Source organism: Chaetodon auriga, chromosome 24 (assembly GCF_051107435.1).
Source record: "Chaetodon auriga isolate fChaAug3 chromosome 24, fChaAug3.hap1, whole genome shotgun sequence".
Classification (NCBI taxonomy): Eukaryota; Metazoa; Chordata; class Actinopteri; order Chaetodontiformes; family Chaetodontidae; genus Chaetodon; species Chaetodon auriga.
In genome coordinates, this window is record NC_135097.1 from 17,176,473 (window position 1) to 17,200,616 (window position 24,144).

General features: G+C 40.9%; 1 protein-coding gene across 11 annotated transcripts in view; it reads left to right on the forward strand.

The window, feature by feature from the left end:
- The window catches only part of ehbp1l1a (EH domain binding protein 1-like 1a), a 43,099-nt gene that overhangs the window by 14,061 nt on the left and 4,894 nt on the right, over positions 1-24,144 (forward strand). Inside the window, exons 7-26 of one of the 11 annotated variants that reach the window (XM_076724626.1) lie at positions 937-996; positions 1,432-1,656; positions 2,868-3,050; positions 4,098-4,304; positions 4,418-4,561; positions 5,427-5,651; positions 5,905-5,958; positions 6,052-6,157; positions 13,230-16,681; positions 16,772-16,826; positions 17,049-17,255; positions 17,577-18,098; positions 18,566-20,965; positions 21,217-21,391; positions 22,141-22,307; positions 22,406-22,454; positions 22,580-23,092; positions 23,184-23,235; positions 23,427-23,470; positions 23,669-23,780. In XM_076724626.1, the coding sequence (XP_076580741.1) occupies positions 937-996; positions 1,432-1,656; positions 2,868-3,050; positions 4,098-4,304; positions 4,418-4,561; positions 5,427-5,651; positions 5,905-5,958; positions 6,052-6,157; positions 13,230-16,681; positions 16,772-16,826; positions 17,049-17,255; positions 17,577-18,098; positions 18,566-20,965; positions 21,217-21,391; positions 22,141-22,307; positions 22,406-22,454; positions 22,580-23,092; positions 23,184-23,235; positions 23,427-23,470; positions 23,669-23,780 (8,952 nt within the window). The other 10 variants (XM_076724624.1, XM_076724630.1, XM_076724634.1 and 7 more) reach the window with 10 other exon arrangements.

A 24,144-nucleotide genomic window follows, 5' to 3' on the forward strand; every position in this document is an offset into this window, starting at 1 on the left:
CAGGATCACTCTGTTACATTTGTGGTAATTTGATTAAATAGGATTCAAGCCCTGAAGGGGTGTTTATGCCTGTTTATTATTATTATTATTATTATTATGGTCCAAGCCTCGCAGAACTGAGAAACGTATTTGTATCTTTAAATTGAAATCTTGTTTTTTTAAATTTTGATCGTGGTACATATCATCAGTGTTTGAGCGTGTACCTCAAAACCCAGTGAACAGAATTTCACCGGTTTCATGTGTGCATGCTCTGGGTGCAAGTATTAGCCAAAATCTGAAGTGCCATATTGATTGGCGCAAGTGGGTGTGGCCTATCACATATTGGCTCAGAACTGAAGGTGTCTCTAAGCAATCCTGATTAAAGTCACTGGAGCCACCCTGTGCTGTCCTTGAACATTGCCACCGAGCTTTGTTTAGATCTGATCGAGGGGGCGCAAATGGTCGAACTAAAAAGCTGCAGGCTTTGTTGATGATAATTTGTCTGACCGTTTACACAGAATTTAACTAGCTGAAATGACTTTGCTCACCTTAGGTCCTCTTTCTGTTGAGCACAACAGGGCTCGAAACTGGAGTCGCCACTTGTAGCTATATTTGCATGATTGTTTGGTCATATTTTATCTACTGCTAAAGCACTATCTGCACTGAAATGTTGGGAAGTTTAACGCTACACGCTACATAGTAATCCTAGAATCTGACTCTTGCATCTGACAGGTCGCGATCAACTAGAGAGGGAGAGGTATCACTCTTATTATTGGAACTATAGAAACTCAGTCCACTCTCAAACATACACCTGTGTAGTCAGACAAGGGTGTCCCCTCTCAGCTTTTTATTTCACTATGAACTGTCTTTCTCAAACTGAAGCTTTCTCTTTTGTTTCCCACTCACTTCCCTTTTCACTTATTCTGTCTGCTGTGGCTTTTTGTCTTTGTATAACAGCTTCTGCCACAAGAGTACATGATCTGGCTTGGAGGCCTGTAGTTGAATCAGGCCCCACAGGTAACTTTCTGTTCCTTGATGAACTCTTCCACCCTCCTGTTTGGTCCTCATCGATACCCTACCCTCCACTGCACAGTATTCCATCTTAAGCCTTCATTACATTAATTTGATGTGGTATTATAATATAACAAAAGTGGCTCCAACTGTTGTGATTTTCTCATTAGTTATCCTTAGTGGTTCTGAGTAGTTTCATCATTTTGAACACACATTTCAGTCTGATCACTGTCCTTTTCAAAAGTCCATTCTGTAATGTGATTCCTCCTCCACCTTTCACCTCTACTCCTCTATTCTCCACTGTCCTCATGTGTTTCATCAACTATGCTGTAAAACCTCATGTCCACTTTGTACATCTTTATTCTGTATTTTGCTGCTCGTGTCTCTCTGTCTACTTCTTCTTGTCTTTCAATCCTCCATTCACTCTTATCTTTCAACCAGTAACCTCAGAGATGGATTGGAAAACACCCTCTGGCATTTCTTCCACCATCTCGGTCCCATCTTGTCCTCCTCTGCCTGACCCCTCTGTTCCATCCTTTTCACGCATGCGACCACCAAGCATTACCCAGCAGGCTCGGCCCTCCCCTTATGCCTACTCATTGCCAGCATTTACACGTGCTCACCCTCCAGCACTTCCCAAAATCTTCCAGCCCAGTGCCGGATCAGGTATCGGTCAACAGATATTCCTTGTCCCGTATGGTCTTATATCTTGTCAGATTCTTTTGGCAGATTTGTCTTTTTTTAATGAATAGGTGCATAGTTGCATCAGTTACAGGTCCATATTTCAAAACTGATGCAACATTTAGGTTAAAATGTACTTTCTTTTTGTGTTATTTATGCAGCAATTAATTCACAAGAAATTAATATGGTTTCACATGTAAGTGACCTTCACAAGATAAAAACCTTTGAAGTGGAAGACCCAGTTTAAAAGTCAACCACACTACCTTCCATGTAAGTTGATTGCATGGTTTAAACCTAAAGATGCAAGCACATGCATCGTTATCTACTGTAACAGGCTGGTCACGTAGTTGAGCATGTGATCCTGTAGTTAAGTGTTTTTGGAATTAAGTAAATAGAACCAGGCCACAACTTTAAAAGGCGCTCTGGAGATATGTAGAATGGTATAGATTTTTAATTGGTTTGAGGCATCTCCTGCTGTGTTGAAAGTCCAGCTACAATAAGAGAATAAAAATCATGTCTCTGCCAAGGAATGAACTGAATGGCTTCATTTTGAATCCTTGAACCTTAGCCCTAAAGCTCAACTGTACACAAACAGATATGTAAAAACAACAATTTGTGGTTTGAGAGGGAGTTAAGTGCGCTAAATATTTCTTGGCAAACAACAGTTGAATGTCGGAAGAAGCTTCTTGAAGTCTTTTCTCCCCTGCCTCTGGTGTTTATGCTAAGCTAAGCTAACCACATTCTGATTTCAGCTGTGCTCTTAGCTCACAGACATGGGAATGGTATCCATCCTCTCTTCTCACTCTTGGAAAGAAAGCCGATATACATATTTCCCAAAATGATGAACTATTTGAGGCTAAAAATGACAAAACCACTTTTACCACTCAAATTTTACTTAGAAAGTGAGTGTCTCAACAAATCATTCTCTAGAACTACAAACCTGTTTACTTTTGGAGGGTTACAAGTTCGTTCAAGGTTTACTTGCAGGTTATTAAGTTTTAGTCCTAGTTTTGCCAAACCAATATGTATTTTCTCTGTTTGCAATTTGCTTGGCTGCAGCACACTGTGTATTTTTTGTTTCACTCACCTTTTTTTTTTCTTTTTCTTTTTTTTTTTTTTCCCCCATTTTTCTTCCCGCTCTCCCCTTTCCTCCTACTTTTCTGCCACTTCCTGTATGTACTCTGCTATCTTTTTAGTGGCCATTTCAGCACCTCGAAGGCCCCATAGCTTCCACAGTGACTCCTCTCCAGCTGAGGCCTTGGAACCTCAGGGTTTCTCTACCTTCACCCCTTCTAAAGCCCTCTCAACCTCTTCTCTCTGCTCTTCACCCTCTGATCCATCCCTCCCTCCTCCCACTCCCTGTGATACGTCACAAACAGGTATTACATAATTCAGTTAAAAAATTGTGATTGGTTTCTAATTAAGATTGGTATAACTGAAGACTATCCAATACAACTACCTATACACTACACATGACGCTATTTGTTGGTGTTGATTTGCTGAAAGGGCTAATGCTACATTCATATTTAATAGAAAAGGCAGACATGGGCTCTTGCTTTAAGGAATATCTTTCAGAAATGATTATATCTTGAAAATATATAGAAATAACAGCTGTCAGATTATTAATACCAATTTACTATTCACTTCAGCCTGTAGGTGGTAAACTCTGGATTTTCATGGGAACTAAACACATGTTTATCAAACACAATCACAAACTCATTTCTGAAGGAAAAAAACGTTAATGATGCCAACAAGTACTTAGAAGAAGCTGTTTGTCATTGCCCTTCAAAACTGTTACAAATTACTGATGCAAAAAGATTTCCATTGTTTTGCATTACATTACATCGGTCGTGCAACTGTTTGGTATTACCATAAACAGGCAGTTACCCACATATGGCAGCAATGACATGCCACTGGTAAGTAATTTTGGAATCCGACTGACAGCCCCTAATATTAATGTTGATTACATTTGGACTACTGTTTGCTATCTGCAAACTGTCATGCCCGACACCTACCAAGCTAACTACTACCTCTGTAACTGCCAAGCTAGTTAGCTAACTATCTGTCTGAAGAGTCAAAGATAAAATGATAGTGGTTTTTCTTTCCCAAGGAAGCCATCTTTGGCCTATTATTAATGGTATGCATACCACCATGCAGAGTGCATGTTAGCCAGACAATAGCCATGAGTTTATATTTTGTTGATTGGCCAATTAATGTTGGTTAGTTACAGTTGTGCTTTCAACATTTTTTTATAGCTGGCAACAGTCACTAGCTATTCTTGTACTTGTGTACAGCTTGTTAAAAGTGAGGCTCTTGAATATTTTGATGCAACATTTTGATGCAAGAGGTTGCTTGCTTTCTTTCCACCACTTTCCGTTACTATCCTATTTTTCTTTTCTTTAATTCTTTCTGTTTTCCACTCTCAGCCTGTCCGAGTGCCTGGAGAGCACAGAATGCCCCTTCCTTTTCTTCTGTCTCGTCCTCCTCCTCCTCATCTTCAGCTCCTCTTAGCTCCTTCCCTCCTATACTTCCACCACCTCCTCCCAGACAGCCCAAGGCTCGTCTCACTTCTGTGGGGGAGCCAGGCTCTGCCCTCACCAGGCCCACCAGTCTGCCATCTGCCCCTGAGACAGGTACAGGGACAGGCGGAGATGTGTCAGTGTCTAGTTCACACCTTTCAATTCATGCACCTGTTACTATGCCCTCTATCCTTCCATGTTTTTTTTCCTTCTCCTCTTTTTCCCAGCTTCCTGGCAGAGTGAATGGAGGCCCCCCAAATCTCAGGCCCCTCTAGCACAGCCTGCTCTCTCTCCTAAGTTTCTGCATCCCCCTGCCAATGATCCTGGACAGCCTGCAGTGCTGCAGAAAAAACAGAGAATAGAGACGCCATGTAATGCTCCATCTTTAACCTAACTCAAGCCTGATATCCTCCCCTTGTTATTCAGCCTCAGCCTCCATGCTGCAATTGTGTCTTTCCATTAATTTTCTCTGTTGAATTTAACCCTGTGCCTCCTCTGCTGCTTAACATTTGATTTTACCTATATGCAGCTTTGATGCATTCTTACTGATTCAGCATATAGATAAGCAGATTGAGTAGAGAATTGAGAATCTATTTTATATAGTTATATATAGAAATTGCCCAAGCATAGTTAAAAATATCAAGACATTAGATTATTACTCTCATTGAATTTGTATTTGCTCATCCTGCTATGTATATTTGCTCATTCACAGTATTTTGTCAGAGTAGTTTGTTCAATTGATTTTATTTTCTTTGTGCATTTTGTTCCTCTCTGTATTCCTAAACATTAATGTGATGGCATTCAATTCAGACTTCAGAGTTAGAAGTGTCACCAAAATATTTGGTCTCATCTATACTGTTGTGACAACTCATGGAAAAGTGAATTATTTAAACACGGGACTAACATGTAAAATTGCCAACACATTTGCGTGATAAGATTCATGTTTGAAAAGGGTTTAAAGGAAGAATCCTCTGCTCACCTCCTGTGTCCTAGCTTTCATCCTTGTTAACTTCTCTGCTTCCTCCTTGTGCTAGCTGCTCTCCCTCACACCTCTTTTTTACCCAGAGCTAAGTTACTAACACTACTAGCATTGACACTGAAAATGCCTGCTAAACTGATTTTGAAACACTTAAGTTTGGGGTCATTGATATTCCACCTCCCATTCCTTCTGTTCTTCCCTCTTTCATCTCTTCCTTCCCATCATCTCTCTGCCCCATTATGTTTCCCCCCCGTCAGCTTCGTTCTCTCTGCCCATTGGTCAGTCTTGGGAGCAGAAACCTCAGGGAGAGTCTGGATATGTTTCTTCTTGGAAACCCCAGGTCACCCCTACAGTAGAGACCCACTCACCGTCTCCTTTAAGTCCTGCCTCTGCTCTTATGCTCTGTGGGCCTCCTCCTCCTCCTCCTTCTCAGCCCCATACATCCCAAACTGCCTTAGTCTCCCCCAGTGACCAAGATGCAGGTACAGAATCAAAAAGGAACAATGATCCATGCTGTTTCTGCTTGATGAGAATCCGCATCAAAATTGAGTAACTGTGCCTATATACAAGCACATGTCTCCCCCTGGTGGTTGTTTTCATTAAAGTGGCTATACACTTGATTCCTCTCTGGTAAAAATATACAGTGTGAGTACTATGCTGTGTGGTGGCATGGCATATGAGCATTGACTCTTTCTTATTATGTATAATTTCTTCTATGCTTTTCTCTCATTTTAGAATTCAAAAGACAGTTGAGTACGCTGAGTGAAGAGGACAGCCAGTACAGTACAAGTGAGTGTGAATACAAAATACTGTGCATTAAAATAAGTGATACCTACATTTAATGACTACATGGCTAACTTTATATTTCTGTATGTTGTTCAGCCCCCAATCCCAGAACTTCTGCCAGCCAGAGGCCAGAGCTGTCCAAGCCTACAGATCGGAAAAGAGATGCACATTTTGGAATCAAGGTTGTCAAGGCATCAGCAGGGTGAGTAAATATAAAAGGCTGCCATTAATCAGGTTTGATGTTTTTTAATATTTGGCGTGGCATGGCTTTAAAGAAATAATCCATCCTCATTAACACTGTTAATGCAGATGCTGTCAATTCTTGGTATTGATCCTCGAAGTCTTTGATTTTGCATTGTTTTATCAGACTAAAGATTTATTTGTAAAGCATTTTTCTGAATAAAAGTAACAAAGTGCTTCAGAACAAAGGCATTCAGCAAAAATATCTAAAAGTCAAAATGATCAGTTAAAAAAAGTAATTTACTGTTCAATTAGTCTTGAGAAGGTTCTTAGAGATGTCAGTTGAATTTGGGAATATATTAGCGAGAGTTTCAAAGATAAAGGGAACAGCAATCATGATAACACAAGTGTATTGACATGAAATGAAGCATCCATACAAGAAATATGGCACCTACATTCGTAGTATACAGCTTGACATTCCAGGTTAAAAGTCCCACAGACTGCTGCAGGTCTTTTGTGCTTTCTCCTGGCTGATAATAAGGACCTGTGTTTAATTTGAGAAAATATCTGAACATCTCATAGAGTCCAGCTAGTGATTTAGGTTTGTTGATTACTGAGATCATGGCAGGAACAGTACAGGTGAGTGTTGTCTGCATATAAATGTGGAAGGTAAAGCTTCAGTGGTGATTTTGTAGTACATGTTCAAGAAATACCTTCAACATCCCCTGTGAACCTTGGAGGATTGCGCTTGACAGTATTTTGTTGGTTGCATCTGCATCTGCTCTTATGAGTCTTTTCAATAGTGCAGTGTTAGGGGACTGTCAGCGCCAGGATCTTTAGCTGTCAGTTTGTCTGCCAAAGAATTCCTCTGAATCTTAAGTTGAGTAAGGCTGGGTCTAGTTAAGTCTCCACTTAATGTGGCTTCAACAACATGTTGTTGTGCCCATGTATCAGCACTGGAAAAAAACAGAACAAAACATGCCACTTGTTCAACTTTGTGTGAAATTTCCTAGCATACGGGATTTTAAAGAGGATTCTTTTTATGTTGAAAGTCAAACAAAAGCAACTTAGTCAAGGTCACATTGATGTTGCAAGTGCCTTGAGCAGTGTTGTTTCAGAGTATTATTATAAAGGACTGCTGCTGCTTGGCAAGAGCTGGTCATTACTTCAGTGATTTATCACAAAACGCTTTGGTTGGTGACTGTCTGGTTTGAATCTCATATTGCACATTTTTGCAATATAATTTTTGTAGGTCCATGTTATGTTGCTCTTTGGCTTGTGTGCTGTTCACTGGAATTCTGTGAATATGGCCTGGATATGGACTGCATTACTGCATTGGAGACTTTCCTTCCATCATAACTCTGATCTTCATTTGTTTATCCCTCAGACCTGAGAGCATGGCCTCACTTCTGCCCCTTAGCCCCACGACACCCATAGCCCCAGGGCTAAAATATTTTGAGATGCCAAAAACACAAATGGATCAGACACAGTCAAGGCCAACAAGGACATTCCCTAACGTCCAGCCAACACTTCTTCCCCTCTCTTCTTCACATAAGCAAAACCCTGATTTTCAAGATAACAGTTCTGCCTCAGTCAAGGAAGTTCTGCTTACACCAAGAAGTCACTTGTCCAAGATGTCCATTCAGTTATTAAATCCAGTAGCCCAACCAGAGCCTGTTCAACATAAATCCCTTTCTACTACCAAACCTCAGCCTACCTCCAGATCACTCCAGGGACCTTTGTTGCACTTGCCTCAAATTGCTACAACCTCAGACACAAAACCAATAGGAAGGATAGCAGGGGCCCATAAAAAAGAAGCTGTAACTATGGATTTGGGGTAAGTGTAGTGTGGTGCTCTGTCAGTTAAATCCCAATTCTAAAGTCTTGAAAATGCACCTTATCAATGTTAACACTTGCAATGCAATAGTAAATGATGATGATGATGATTAAACATACATAGATCTGGTTAAGGTATTTTAACAGCCTTCTTTCTGTTCTGACATATATCTTTGGTATACTCTACTCCTTCAGAAATGAGAGCATGGCTTCCTCAGTGTCACCTTGTCTCAGTGATGCCAATTCTGCTCGTCCTTCAGTGGTGATGAACAAAGATCAATCTGGAGACTGGTCCAGTACGAAAGACTCTCAGTTGGAGAAGCCAGAAAGATACACTCAAAAAATCAGCCCTGCTGTTACAATACCTGATATGGACAAGAAAATCATAAATAACATGACTGCCTCAGACCAAGTAATGTCAAAATTGTACTCTGATTTGGGGCTTCTCTCAGCACAGCAGGCCACAACTGACAATATATCAAAACAAAGAAAAGAATCTAAAATGAATTTTCCTTCGTCTTCCACCAAAAGCTTTGTTGTGCATGGTTTGGACCCAGGAAATTGTATGGAGAAAGAGAGAACTGAATATGTGGCTTGGTCTATGGATAAAACACCATTCAGTGTAAGAGATAGAGTTTCACAGGAACTTGTGTTACCAAGGTCTGCAGTCAGTATCGAAGAAAAGTGTGTATATGTATCTAAGGTGGAACTTGGTCCACTGTGTCCAAGAGGGAGTTCTATTTCTCATTTATCATCCACTTTACAGCTTGAAACTCAGATTGAAGGACTACTAACAAGTTGTCCACAATATTCCAAAATACATGGCATGCCATGTTTACATCAGTCCCAAGTTATATCCTGGCCTGATGAAAGGAGGTTACTGTTTAAGAAGTTACCTAGCAACAGACTCCCATTACTCCTGGATTCAGGTTATGCTAGTTCCTTTTCCGAGGATAGTGCAAAAATGGCAAAAATGGTGCGCTTAATGCACTCCTGCTCCAGGTCTGCCAGTCACAGCTACCAGGGGAAGAAACCGTTGCAGATAAAAAAAGAATTTGGTTCACACTTGTCATGTGTTCAGGAACAAGCTGTCACTAATAGTAATATAATTAAAGTCATGGTGGCCATGTTTCCAACATGTTCTAGAGAGGCCAGTGTTCCAGGGTTTCCTTCTGCACCATTGCAGAAAGCTTCAAATACTCCAGATATGGCCAGTCTTCTCCCTACATGCCCCAAGCAGACAATGATTGCGGGTATGCCATATAGACAAAGAGTAATGGCATATAATGACAGTTGGCATATTTTGAGGGAATTCATTTTGGATAGACCATTGAGAAGTAATCCTGTTCTGGTTCAGGAAAATGCACATGAGGATAAAGAACATATAAAACACGTGGTAGATATGTTACCATGTGTTTCCTGGACAGCAACAATGTCTAGTTTTCCTTCTACGTCACAAAAAGAACCCAATGTGCCAGGTCTTCCATTTGCACCAAACCAAGATCCCAGCATGGCAGATTTTCTGCCTACTTGCCCAAGAAAAACCAAAGTCATTGGTTTGCCCTCTAAGGAGCCAGTTACTGCTCAAGGTGAAGATCTGAATATAACCAAGCATATTTTGATGGACAAGGCCTTGATTATAGGTGAAGTCTTCATTCGAGATATTTCCCCAGCTACTGCTCAGGATCTAGACAAAAGAGAAATTTTCAGTTCAGTGGCAACATTGCCCTCTTGTCTCGTGAGAACTTGCCTTTTGGAAACAAGACCCCAGAAGCTGTTCGAGAGTATTGTTAGTCTTGTACCTGTTTGCCCTAAACAGACCCAAAGTTCGGGTATGCCATCTCTAGATCAGAACGATTCAAAGAACAGAGATTGGCATGCCTTGAGGCATTTAATTAACAAGAGACCAATCAAGACAAGACAAGCTTACAGTGTTCAGTGGATACCGAAAGACACAGAAATCCCTAAAGATATGGTAGATATGTTGATAAGTTGCCCACAAAAAGCCAAAGTTTTTGGCTTACCCTCTGCTCCACAACAAGAACCCAGGATGGTTAATGTAATGCCCTCATGCCCCAGACATAGTGGAGTTCCTGGGTTGCCTTCAAAGGCTAGACAAAAACTTTGTTTGTCCAGCTGCAATGAATGGTTTGGTTACAAAAGTTTACAGTGGGACAGTCCTTTTATCAACAGGGAAGTGCAGGTCATAAATGCAGCTTCATGTTTTGAGAAGAACACTGTTGAAAGTATGAGGGCAATGTTACCCTCTTGCCCCACGAATGCTAGAGTTCCTGGGTTTCCCTCTGCTCTGACACTGATGTTAGCTGATGGCCCATCCATGGTGAATTCATTGTCTAGCTGTATAAAGGAATCTAGAGTTCCTGGAATGCCACTTAGAGACACCGCCAAACAATTAGAGTGGCTCATGGAAAGCAAGTCACTGCTACTACCTAGGGAGAAGTCAACAGTTACATTTCATTTACAGGATGTTAATGTGTTCTATCTTGATTCTGAAATGATCATTAATATGGTATCCATTTTGGCGACCTGCCCAGGGACAGCCTGTTTACCAGGCTTTCCATCAGTTCCATGTCAGATGTTGGCAGATATACCAAGTATAGCCAGTCTGGTGCCGACTTGTCCAAGACATTCCAGAGTTTGTGGAATACCCTCTAGAAGCCACAGTGAATCTGATGAAGCAGAATGGAGTATAGATGAAAGATCAGTATGGGAATGGACATTTACAAACCCAGGAAGACTGTCATTAATACATGACCATAAAATGTATTTTAGAGAAAAGACAGTGGTTAGAATTATGGTATCAATGTTGCCACCCTGTCCCAAACAATCATATATTCCTGGAATTCCTTCTAAGGTAGGAGAGAGACGAGTGGAAGCTTTGATGAAAGAGCCACCCAGCATGTTAAAATCCTCATTCACTTTCCCAAAGCATGGTAAAATTCAAGGTCTACCTGCAAAGAATAGTGCAAAAGAATTTGATGGCTGGTGTTTGGATAGGGATGCAGTTTGGGAAAACCCCATCGATATAAGATATGGAGTTGTTCACCAAGATTTTACAGTTAAGGAAATGTCACATAGGGATAAAGAAATAATGCTGAGTATGCTTCCATCATGTCCACGACAAACCCTGAACCCTGGATTTCCATCTGCTCCACGACCCCAAACTGTTGATGTCATTAAGGAAAAAAATGTAGACATGGTACAGTTGCTGTCATGTTGCCCAAGACAGTCAAATATCCTTGGATTCCCCTCAAGATTGTCAGTTTTTTCAGATTCTAAACTATGGGACTGGCCAATGGTGATAATAAAGACACAAGACTACTGTCCATTTTACAAAAAATATGGTTCCCCTCCTAAAGATATGGCAATTCTCTTTCATGAACCTTCTTGTCCAAATATTAATGTCAGTTCTGGCTTCATAGCATTTCCACCATCTGACCTAGATTGTCTTCCACATATGGCAAATATTGTGTCATGTTGCCCAAAGAAAGGTTCTGTTCTTGGGGTACCATCAACGCATATATACCATTCAGGACAGGGGTGGCCGGGCAAAACACAGCAGTTGGTGAAGTCAGGAACTAAAAGAGTTGGAAAGGAAAGAGAAAACCTGATGAGTCAGCAGCTGTTACTAGAGGAACTTTCCATCTGTAAGGTTTCTGCCAATGAGAGATCGATTCAGTTTATATTCCCTAGTCAAGATGCACAAAAGGATGTACAACAAAGAATGACAACTAAGTCATCAACTTGTACCATCAAGGCCGTTGTCAAAGACTTACCATCATCAAGTTCTGAAATTCAAGTGGACCAGCCATCCTCTAGGTTTACTGGAACTGAGATTGTACGGGATGATGCCGGTCCAACCGCATTAGATCTTGGCACAACGAAAATAAACTCTGATACATGTTCACTATTGGAGATGCACAAAGATGAACAGGACTTTTGGATACCGATTGAGGCTGAAGTAGCCATTCTAGAAAAAGGGTGAGTGAGTTGGAAAAATTGGAGTTGGAGTTTTCTCTGTATTATCAGTGGGTTAGCTTTTGAAACATGCTTTCTGATTCTGTTTTCAGAAACTTGCATTGCAGAATGTGGCACTCCATTCCTGATGTGCCACTATTCTTAAGTGTTAGGAAGAGGTGGGTTGCCTTGGTTTGCGCAGTGATGCAATGATGTGATGCAGCTCCACATTAATGCATCTACTTTCTTTCATCACCATCTGACTGACCAATTTATAGCAAAATGTGCATTTGTTGTGTGTCATACTATCTTTGAGTTCACCAGATTTATACAGGTTTTTACCACTTGTCGTTATTTCAGCTCCTTGGGTCAAAAGGATACTCAAGAAACCCAGATATCAATGTATGAGAAGGGAGATACTGTTGGCAAAGAAGTCACTGTGGAGGATAATGGTTTCATGCCCTCAGAAGAGCCAAATAAAACTTTGTCAGTAGAGCCAATGGATGTCATTACTACATGTTATGACATTGTGGATCAAAGGTGTGTTAGATACTCTGAGAGTGGGTAAGTGTGAGAGTGGCCTCTGCTCTTGGCTGTTTAATCTAAGCGTAGCGATGTGTGTTGCATGGTTTTAATTTATGATGTTCTCTTGAGGCAGGCTTAATTTCTTGCTGTTCATGGTTGAAGTGTAGACTGTGTGTTACTGAACAAAATGGGCAAAATGGAGAAACTAAATAATAACACAACAGCAGTGGACTACAAGTGCAAGTCAGTTTGAAAATCTTAAAATAAGGAAATAAAGTAATTCAGTGAAAAGCATTAAAGACACCACTGAAATAAGTCAGACAGCAGCAACACAAATTATGCATGATGCTTTGTTTGCAAGAGTGCAGTTTTTTTTGTTCTAGTGGAGAGTTGTTTCAGTAGAGGCTGGAGCAAGTTTGCACTGAACAGCATTTGTTGAAATTGCATGCATGAGAGTAAAATATGTATTGTAAAAATGATAATGAGAAGGAATAGATAGTAGGAGTACAACTTAATTTCGAACTGCTATCATACCATATGTAAATTAGTTGTAATTATTATGTGTGGCACTAATTACTTTCTCACTGATTGACTGGGGCACATTGCACCAGACTTGTACTGTATTGTGATTAAGATATGTAGAATTACACTGTTGGTTATGGGAATGCTCTTACACATTATTCTATTTATTATTTTTATTTGAAATCTTCCAACAGGAAACTTTGACTATAACATTTTATTTACCTTCTCTTTAGAGATGAAAACATGGCTTCACTGCAGCCATCATGTCCAATTGTTGCTGGTGCAGCAGAAACCCCGTCTCAAACCCAAATAGATAATGCTGAGCAGCAGTTAGAAAAATATCCTACAAGCAGGACCGTACTATGGGAGGAGCTACCAACAGCGACTACAGTAAAATGTCCTACAGACAAGCCCATAATATGGGTGGAGCTACCAAAGGTGACTACAGAGGTAACGAGGAACACATCAGAAGAAGAAATAAAAAGGCTAAAAGAAATCGTCAGTACGGCCCCATCCTTATATGATACTGCCATGACCACAAGTCTCTCTTCCACAATGCTAGACACTGATGATGAAATGAAGACAAAGACAGAAGCTGAGATGACAGATCTGTCGCTGATTTGCCCAGCAGTTGGCGTATTTGAATTCACTGCTACTGCTAAACAAACAGATGAATGCCTGCTGGACAGTGAGTCAACTTGGGATAAGCCATCAAAGGATAATGAATTTATAACCACTGATGGTGCTTTTCATTTACAAGGACATGCAGATCTAGCACAACAAATGGTATGTAAAAAGTCTCCCCCCTCAAGTGCACAATGTATGCAATATTATGCAAAGTCTGAAATTGAGTACAAACAGTCCACTTTCTTGGAAACCTTTCCCAGTGTCACAAATATCACTGGCATGCCATCCAAATTCACTGTAAAAGAAGGACACTGGCTTAGAGATCAAAAGCCAGTTTGGGAGAAGCAATCAAAAATGAAGGAACTGTTACAACCGTATGTATCAAAGGATGATGAAAAGAACAAAGAAATAGTTTTACTGGTACCATCTTGCCCCAGAGAGACCAGAAATCCAGGGTTCCCATCTATACCACAATATGGTTTAGTTTTTTATGGACCAAACATGGTCAATATATATCCCAGTTGTCCAGATGTATCCAACATACCTGGTTCACCATCTATCAGTGAAGCCAATAACATGTCATGGATGTCACAACAGGAACCACTTTTGCAGAAGAAAATGAAACCTGAGCTTGTCATGACAGCGTCATCAAAAGAGAAGGATGAAATTCAATTAATGGGAGCTTTGGTACCAGCTTGTCCCAGATGTTCTTGCATACCAGGTATCCCCTCAATTCCACACCTACCTACTATGGCACATCATGGATCTGATGTTAGCCTTTCAAGATCTTGCTCAAAAACCTCTTGTATTGAAGGTATTCCATCATTAATGAAACATTTTAGCAAAAGCTGGTGTACATATCACAAACCCTTAAGAGTAATGCCACCAAAAATCTACACAGTAATCATTGAAGATAGACCTCACAATGATGACATGAAGGCCATGCCAGCTTTAGCTCCAACATGTCCAAAAGAGGCCCGTATCCCTGGATTTCCATCTGTTGTAGAACCTACAGTAAGTTATAATGGCTTTAGTAGGGTCCATCTCCTTCCATCCTGCCCAGCTTCCTCTAGTATGGCTGGTTTTCCTTCGATACAGAAATATGACAGCAAGAACTGGAACACTATTCATAAGCCATTATGGGAGAAGCATATTAAAAAGGAGTCTGTATTACTACTTGAAAACAGTAAAATGGACAAAGACATGAAAGGAGTTGTGTCTCTTGCACAAAGTTACCCAAGAGAATCAGTCATCTCAGGTTTTCCCTCTGTACCAAAACCCAGAATGATTAACATTGACATGACAGATATGATCAGTCTTTCAAGCTCGTGCTCAAAAAGGTCACGCATACCAGGATTTCCATCATCTCACAATTTAGAAGAGTGGACAATGAACAGGGAGCCAACATTTGAACCCAGAATGAAAGAAGAGCAGATATCATTGATTGAAAAAGATAAGAAAGCACTGAATGTTTCCCCAATGGTTTCCCTTGAACCATCCCTTCCAATAGAGGTGCCGTCATCAGAATTTCCTTCTCATCTAAATCTCCCAACTATGTGTTGTGCATCAGGTATTATTAGCCTTCTTACATTGTGCTCTCAAGTTTCCAAAATACCTGGGTTCCCATCGATTTATGGGGATATGACGGAAGGATGGGTGACAGAAAAGGGGTCATTGCTGAAGAGGCTACCAAAGAAGGTGATCATATTCGATACATCGAACAACAACAGAAAGATAATGAAGAATATGGTTTCCTGTGTACCATCCTGTGCTAAAGAGTCAAGTGTTCCTGGTTTCCCATCTATTCCAAATCCCACAATAGTATATTATGGCCTAAATGTAGTTAACCTCTTGCCTTTTTGCCCTGGAGTTTCTGTCATATCTGGATTTTCATCAGTTGAAGCGCACAAAGAAGGGTGGGATGCTGAACTTGGTTCATTGATGCACAGACCCCAAAAGAACATTCAGTGTAGGATTAACAGCTCACCAATTAACATTGACAAGCCAAACAACATGCTTGCTTTGGTTCCTTCTTGCCCAGGAACAACAAAGATTCCAGGCTTCCCATCTGTCCCCAGATACGGTATGCTGAGACTTGTACCTGTTTCCCTCAAAGTATCCAGTGTGCCTGGATTTGCATCTTTTGAAGGGGCCTCAAAATTTCAATGGCTTTTTGATCCACACACTTTATGTGATAAGCCACCAAAGGAGACAGTTTTTGTGATACACAGTCCAAATCAAGACACAGAAACTGTGAAGACAATGTTGGCCTTAACACCATCTTGCCCAGAAGCATCCAGGATCCCTGGGTTACCCTCTGCACCCCAAACAAAATTCAAGATCAAACCCAGTATGATAAGTTTTGTACCTTGTTGTTCCAGTGCTTCAAGTCTCAAAGGATTTGCATCGATGACTACAACTCAAAGCACAGGGTGGCTAAATGAAACAAAAGCAATTTTGATAAAGCCTCAGGAGAAGAGGGCAGCAATGATTATACCACTTGCGGGACAGGACCAGCTATATTGCCACAATGTGAAAAGCATGGTGAGATTAGTGACATCCTGTCCAAAAGAGGCCACAGTATGTGGCTTTCCCTCTGCTCAAGTCGTTAACAGACCACCAGACATGGTCAGCTTGTATACGTCTGCTCCATGTGTTTCATGTATCCCAGGTTTTCCATCAGCAAGGATGCTTAGTGCTGAATGTAGGAATATACAAGCTCGGACGACAAAGAGCATGTCCTTGTTGGAGAAGCTGCAGAATGACAAGTTTTATCTCACTGCAAAATTACGAGCAAAACATAAACATACGCAGGATGAAATGAAGTACGTGGTAGTAATGGCTCCATCGTGTCCACATTTGACTCGAATTCCTGGGTTCCCCAGCATTTTACAATCAAATCCAACAGACAAAGAAACATTGACTGTTCCAGTCCCTTGTTATACTGAGACAGATACGTCACAAGATGCACAGCCAACTAAGTCAAATCTCAAGGATGCAAGAATTCCTGGTGTTCCCTCCACATCTTTTAGTAGCCCAAGCACAGCACTTGCATACGGTGAGACATTTGCAATGTTAATATCAAGGTCACGTTCACCTTTTTTTTGTCGTTTCTTCTCGTGTATTTTACTGTTTGTTTTTATGACAGAGGACAAATTCAAAGGTGATGAAAAGAAAAACATAGGCCTTTTTGTACCTAAAGGGTAAGTAGAAGAGCCCAGTGCTCTTGCATTGTTTGCTGTGAAAGTAGTGCTTGCCTAACATGGACTTTTTGGACCAATAAACGGTAGCTTAAGTAACTTGACAATAAAGTGCATGGTACATTTCAGCACCTGTGTGAAAGCTGTATTTTATGAAATTTTAATTATATTGGTGCATGGGTTCTGTGAACTGCACCTTAAAATCCTTTATATTTGGGTCTTCAGCAAATCACAAGTAGAGAGGATAGCAGCAGAGGAAACCCAGACAGTGAAGAATCCACTGGACACATCAGAGCCAGCGGGAGTCTTGGGTTGGGAAGTATTGGAGGCAGAGGGAACAATAACAGAAAAACAGACAGAATCCTCTTTGTCGGCAAAAGAGGAAGACACCTCAGGATTAGTAAAGGCCATTGTGGGTGTTTTCCACAAAGGGTAAGTGTAAGACTGGTATGAAACTGATAGTGTGATGCATGAATGAACACAATGTGCATAGATTATTGGTAAACCTAAATGGAGACTGTAATATTCCATGTTTCATTTTGTCATTTTTCAAACTCATTCTGTTTTTGAATGCAGATTTTGACATTTTAAAGTTTGGGGTAAAGAAAAATCTGGACTGAATTAGCATGGGAATGTTTTTTACTTTCTCCAATACTCACTGGTTTCTATAATTAGCTCCAGGTTTATTGAAACCATTGTTTTGCATGGTTCCAGTTTAACTCACTCATTCACTCTAGTATCCATGTCTCATAGTTATGAAACTGTAGCATCCATTTTGGGGCCATCTAGCTCTACTTTAACCGAAGTGGATCCCCAGCCCAAGGATATCTCTTCTATGGATCTGAAAGACAAGACACTGACCACTTCAGACAAGTTTATTCCACATTCCGTCTGCAACACTACTTCCACACAGAAGATAGGAGGCCAGTTTGAAGCCCTTCACACCAAACATAACATTGAATATCCAAAAAGTGGTCGATCACTGTCTCCATCAGCAGCGACTGAAAGTGATGAAGGGTCGTCGGTCTGTGCAAGCATGAAGAAATGGCCACCACTGACAGAAGCAGATATCACTGAAATATCAAAGGCCAGTGGTGAACAAATAGAGGAACAAAAGGCTAGTCTTGATCAATGGCATACAAAGGAGAGATCACTCTCAGGGCAGGACTGTGTTCAAACATCAGTGTACATTGAAAGTTTGTTAGCAAGGCACCAGACTGAGACAGAACAGGAAGAGGTTAGAACAGTAACAGCTCCTTCACAGCTGGATAAAGGGTGAGTGCTATTGGACAAAGATCCAGTTTCGTGTTTGGTTGCACGGTGTGACAGTGTACATGTTCTGCATTTCTGGTGATAACATTATCTCTTCTTCTGCTTATGAGTGCTCACTACTCAGGATATTGTGATGGCCAACTATTTGTAATAGCTACAAGGATTTGCATTGTGTTGGGGTATGGTAATAATACATTTTTGATAGCATAGTACATAGGTGTTGTAAACTGAGGTTAACTTTGTCCTTGTGTCCTTTATGTGCTGCTGTGTCATTTAAATGACCGTGTGCATTTATATAAGTGAAGCAGAATATTGACAAATCAGTTTTGGTTTGCATTTTGTAATAAGATTTGGTTGCCGCCTTTTTCATCGAGCAGATTAAGTTGGTTGGAGAATGGCTGCATGACACAACTATATGACAAAGTAAAGATCAGCAAATTCTGAAGCTTGTTCTTGTTCTTTTCCTTAAGCCCCCAACAAACAAGCATGGAAGAAATTTCTACCACATCCCTGCATCCTACGTCGAATGAGTCACTGACAGATGCCAATGCAAATAGAGAGATACTCACAGACAAAGCCTCAGACTTTCAGCACATCAGTCCAACTGGGTCACAAGCTGACTTTGCTGTTCCTCAGCGAGGCAGAAAGCCTAAGAGAAACGTTCCAGAACCTCAACAGCAAGGGCGTGATCAAGAAATAGACACTGTTCCATTACAACCACTCAGGAGGGAGGAAAGTTTAACACCAGATCAAAAACAAAAATCTGATGTTGTGTTGGTCAAGCTCCTCCCTGAGGTTGTTCCAGTCCAGTCTGGAAAGAAAGATGCTAATGGTGAGATAATTCCCACACAACCTTCCATTGGCCCATCTTGCATAAAGAAAGGAGACAGTAGCATTCCTCTAGGTCTACCTCAGAATGAACGTAACCAAGAAAGTGTTGGTGGTCAAGTAACACCATACACCAGTGACCACAGAAAAAAAGGGGAGGCTGAATCTGTGCAAATACCCATTGATGTTGTCCCTCCTCCTCGTGTAAAAAGAAGAGATGGTAGTTTGCCACCTGAAACTCCACAGAGAACTGCCCCTTGCAAGCCCCTGAGAAGAAAAGATGGCATTACTAGAGAGACACCAAAAACAAATCATCAAACAAATTTGAAAGTCCAAGTCAGTTCTGGTTTGAAAGCTTCTGAACATGTTCCTCCTCAACCTTGTCAGAGAAGCTGTGATGTCTTAGGTGCTCTTGAACCTTTACAGAGCATTGATAAGCTCTGTCAAACAGCCACTGAAATGATCCCTTCACAACCTGTAGGAGGAAAAGACCAAACAACCACCAATTATGTTGGGAGTACATCTCTACAGGCAGATACAGAATTGGTCTGCTCAGAGGACACAGAACAAACCTATTGCACCCTGGAATGGCCCAAGAAAGACATTGATACATCTGTTCAGGCCTCGTCTCATGTAATTCCTCCCTTAGAAACAAAAGAAACTGAGAGCATCACCCCAAAGCCAGAGATATTTCATGTTGATCAAACAGCTTCTCTTTCAATCATAAAGAAGATACGTCTTCCACAACGTGGCAAGAGATGTCCTTCAAGTAAATCTGGCAAAATTGACAATGTAATGGGAAGTATGGCACAAAATTTAAATGTTACAATCAAGGAGTCTGTAAATCCAGTCCAGATCGTCAATATTGTTAAGGGTGATATGGAAGAAATAAAGCAGTCAAATATAGCTGGTGGCTCAGAGGATACATCAAAGATAGCAGAGAAACACAAAAAAACTGGTCATATAACAAGGCCTTGTGTGAGGAAATGTCTCAGTGGGTCCTTCCAAGGTGATGTTACAGCTACAGAGAGCATATCTAAGGCTTTCTATACAGAAGAGGCACATGTAGCAAGGCTAGGTGGTCCTTCATCCATTTCCTCAACAACTAAAGAATTGTCAGAGGTTCAATACAGCAAAGGCTTCCCCCCTCTTCCTCTGGGGGATCAACCATCTACATCTGCAGTAGAAGAAGCCACTGTTAAACTGAGGAGAAGCAGATTGACCACTGAGAGCATTATTCAAGTCGATGATGGTAATATTTCAGAGAAGACACCAGGAGCTCCAAGCTTGCCTGTACCAAAACCAAGAGTAAAGAAACGTCTCAGTGGTTCATTCCCAGATGACATTACAATTTCTGGTTCATCACCACCATGCCGACCACACACAGGAGCTGACACCATTGGCCATGAATCAGTCCAACAGAATGAACAGTCAAACTTGCCTGTTCCGTTGCCTCGGACCAAGAAACGTCTCAGTGCGACATACTCTGATAGCACACCGACTGTAGACAATATATTCCCCTTGGAAATGGAATTCTCTCAGAGAAACCTAGAGGATATATCCATCACTAGTAAGGAAACAAAGGAAGGCTCAGTGTCACTGAATTCAAGTGTGATCTCTGAAGGAGGTTTTGTCACAATCCAACGAGAAGATGACGTTGCATCAGAGTTGGAGCGGGAAGTTTTAGCAGCTATGGCAGAAGAAGAATTTCCACAGGCACACTCTGTAGAAGATAATGAGAAACCAATGGATGAAATTGTTGAAGACTGGACCTTTACAGACAAACCTGCTCTTACTGATGACTTAAAGAGTACTACAGAGGCAGTGTCTGAGCAGGATGACATTGAAAAAGTCCTCAATGAAGAGGTTGATAGGGCCCTTGCTTCCACTGTTGCATCTTGTCAGGATGACTGGCTGCATGTAGAGAATGATAAAGACAGTGAACCAGAGGAAATAAACTCAAGGAAGGAAATAAGGGACGAAGAGTTGGACTTTGGCTTTGTGTCAGTAGATGTAGCTGCTGGTTGTTTAGAGGAAGAAAGGTAAGATGAATCAGTACACATCAAGGGGTGGGGGTGCACTCACAACTGAGATACATGTGTGTTTTGTGTTATCCTCTCTATACACAATAGAAATTCTAATTTCCCTCTATTTTCTAGTTATCTAACATGTTCTGCTGTGTTTGTGGTTTCATTAGTGACGTGGTTACTGGTGTTTTGTTGTTGGTGTAAAAACATATTTTCAAGTGAATTCTGGAATTTCTGACTCGCTTTGCTTTTGTGTGTCTTTCCAGGCAGAGTGAGAGAACGGAAGAATCTTCAGGTCAGCCTGTACCCATGCCTTGTGTCAAGAAACGTTTGAGTGGTTCTTGCCAAGTTGACAGTATGTCACAAGTTTCCCACCTCCACCAAGCCACAGAACCAACAACTCCTCAGAAAAGACCTGCAGACAGAGATGCCTCCCTGGAAGTAAGTTGAAACTGCTTTTACTGATGTTTCTGTTTGTGTTTGTAATTTGGAAGATGTTGCTCAGGGTGAAGAAACCCACAGATAATTTTCACCAACTCTGCAGGTCTCACTTTCAAGGAGATTGTTAGCCTCTTTCAGCTTGTTACTTTACTACCAGCCCAGCACTAAACAGCAGACAGACAAAGTTACCTACTAACTTGTGAAGTAAGTGCAAGTAAGTGTCATGACTATGGGACTTACAGCTACACAGAAAAAAAACACCATATGAATGCTAATATTGCTTTGTGTCTGCTGGATTTGTTAATTGGCCAGTGATGCCACATGTTTGTTTAGCTTCATGCACAGGTACAAAATTGTATGCACATGTACATAAATTCTTGGATATGTACAGAACATAATACACAGCTTGACATTTTATGCCAGTCCATCATCGCCGCTGTGCCCCATATACAATCACAAAGGAGTAATTATGTTTTATGTTTCTACTCTATTTTATTTCTATCCTATTTTACTTTATTATTATTATTTGTGTAATAGCACCTTGGGCCCTTGAGGAATTACATTTCACTCAGCTGTGTACCACGTATATAAATGAACGACAATAAACAAACTTGAACACTTGAACATTAACAACTTTGCAATGTTGTTTGGCAAACGGTATTCCATTATTCAGATGTGTTACTGTTCTTTTCTGTGTTATTCTTCTGGCAAAATAAAGCCATTAAATAATGGTATCTTATGTGTTCTAGAACGTTTTGACCAGTCCGAGCTTAGTGACATCCAGTCAGTCTCTACTGGAATGGTGTCAGGAAGTCACACAGGGTCACAAGGGAATGAAGATAACCAACTTCAGCACCTCCTGGAGGAACGGCCTTGCCTTTTGTGCCATCTTACATCACTTTCACCCAGAAAAGATGTAAGAAACAGTTGAAATAGTTCTACAGTTAGAGAAGACCCCCCCCCAGTCCCTTAATGCATACACTGTTCATTTTGTCTTGTTTTTCCTTTGTGTAGTAATTATGAAATGTTGGACCCATACGACATCAAGCGCAACAACAAAAAGGTGATTAACAGTTGGCTATCTGTTGTTTAAATTAAAAAACATAGCATAACTGTGACTTGTTTCACTTTTTTTAGTTAGTTGACAATTCATAATCTGATCAATCAATCTGTCTATTTATTTTGCAGGCCTTTGATGGCTTTGCTGAACTTGGAATTTCCAGGCTGATGGAACCTTCAGACATGGTCATGGCCGCAGTGCCTGATCGCCTCATTGTCATGACCTACCTCAACCAGATCCGTACCCATTTCACAGGCCAGGTGCTCAGTGTGCTTCACATTGAGAAGGATAGCAGCGAGTCCAGCTATGCAGTAGCAGGGGACCAGGAGAGCCAAGAGGACCCTGAGGCAACTGTTCGCTACTGTGCCCAGAGGCTTCAGGAGGAGGGTATAAGTCTTGAGACAAATGGAACTGCTGGCACAGCAGAGAAGGACAGTAAATCCAGTAGGGATGTGGTTCCACCTCCCAGAACCAAACGGCTGCAGGTTACTGGTGCAGGTGGGACTCAGTTACCAGTGGCACCACCAAGGACTCATTTCCTGTCCAAGTCAGGTTTCTCTCGTGTCAAAGACGCTGATCTGGTCAAGAAGCGTAGGTCACAGCGGAGAAGTGGGTCATTAGATGAAGGAGACATATCAGTGGTATGATACCTGATTTCCTTATCAACTTATCCCTTTTCATTCTAATCTTTACCTTTTTTTCTGTGATATGTGATGTTTTTTTTCTTTGCAGGTTGTTGCAGGGCAAGAAACCAGTGTAATTGCCCGGAGGAAATCAGACACCGGTTAGTTGTTTTCAAAAAGAATAGTCTCACCGCTGATTTAAAATACCCACCTTTTTTAAAGGTGGCATTGTTTCCTGTTGACTTTATTTGGACGTGGTGATTTGGAATGCTTTTTTCATCGACGAAATTAAAGGTGTAAAGCATTGCTTAATCTATGTAAGTGGTATAGTTCATTTCTGTTTGTCTCACAGAGAGAACAGAGGCTGTGGTTGAGGCGGGAAGACCAGAAGGCCAGGTCAGTTAGCAACAATTTGTTTCACTCTAAGGTTAAATGTCTAGAACTTTCTCTGAATAAAAGTCAAGTCCAAATATGAGAGAACTGTCTTTTCTGCTTTTGTCACATGCATAACATTACTATTCTATTTTGTATCATTGATAAAAAACACAGTTTATTGTTATAGGTAATTATATCTGTGTGTGTTCATGTGTCCAGGACCCCAGCCAGTATGTGATGAATCAGATGGAAGCACTGGAGGTGGAACAAAACCATGTTGATAACAGAGCAGGGGTGGTGGAGCGGAAACTCAGACAACTACTGGAAACGGGTAAGATACTCAGGAATTTTACAGCTCTCACAGAACTTTGTGGCTTCTTGCACAGGAAATTATAGACTACAAAGAAATATGTTGAGTGAACAAAGTAATTCAACTGTACAAATTATTACATTTAGGGAAGAAAATGAGTAATTTGGGGGAATCATTTGTAATCTGAAGACAGCAATAAGTCAATTTTGGTTTTCAGGATAGAATGAATGCCAGAAGCCCACATAAACATACACAGATTTAAACAACTATGTAAATGATAGACAAATTATGTCTTAGCGATTTTAGTGTTACCAGTTCTGATCTTATTCATTAATCACTCTGAAACTCTGTTATCCCAATTTTGGAAAGAGGATGCCTGTAACAC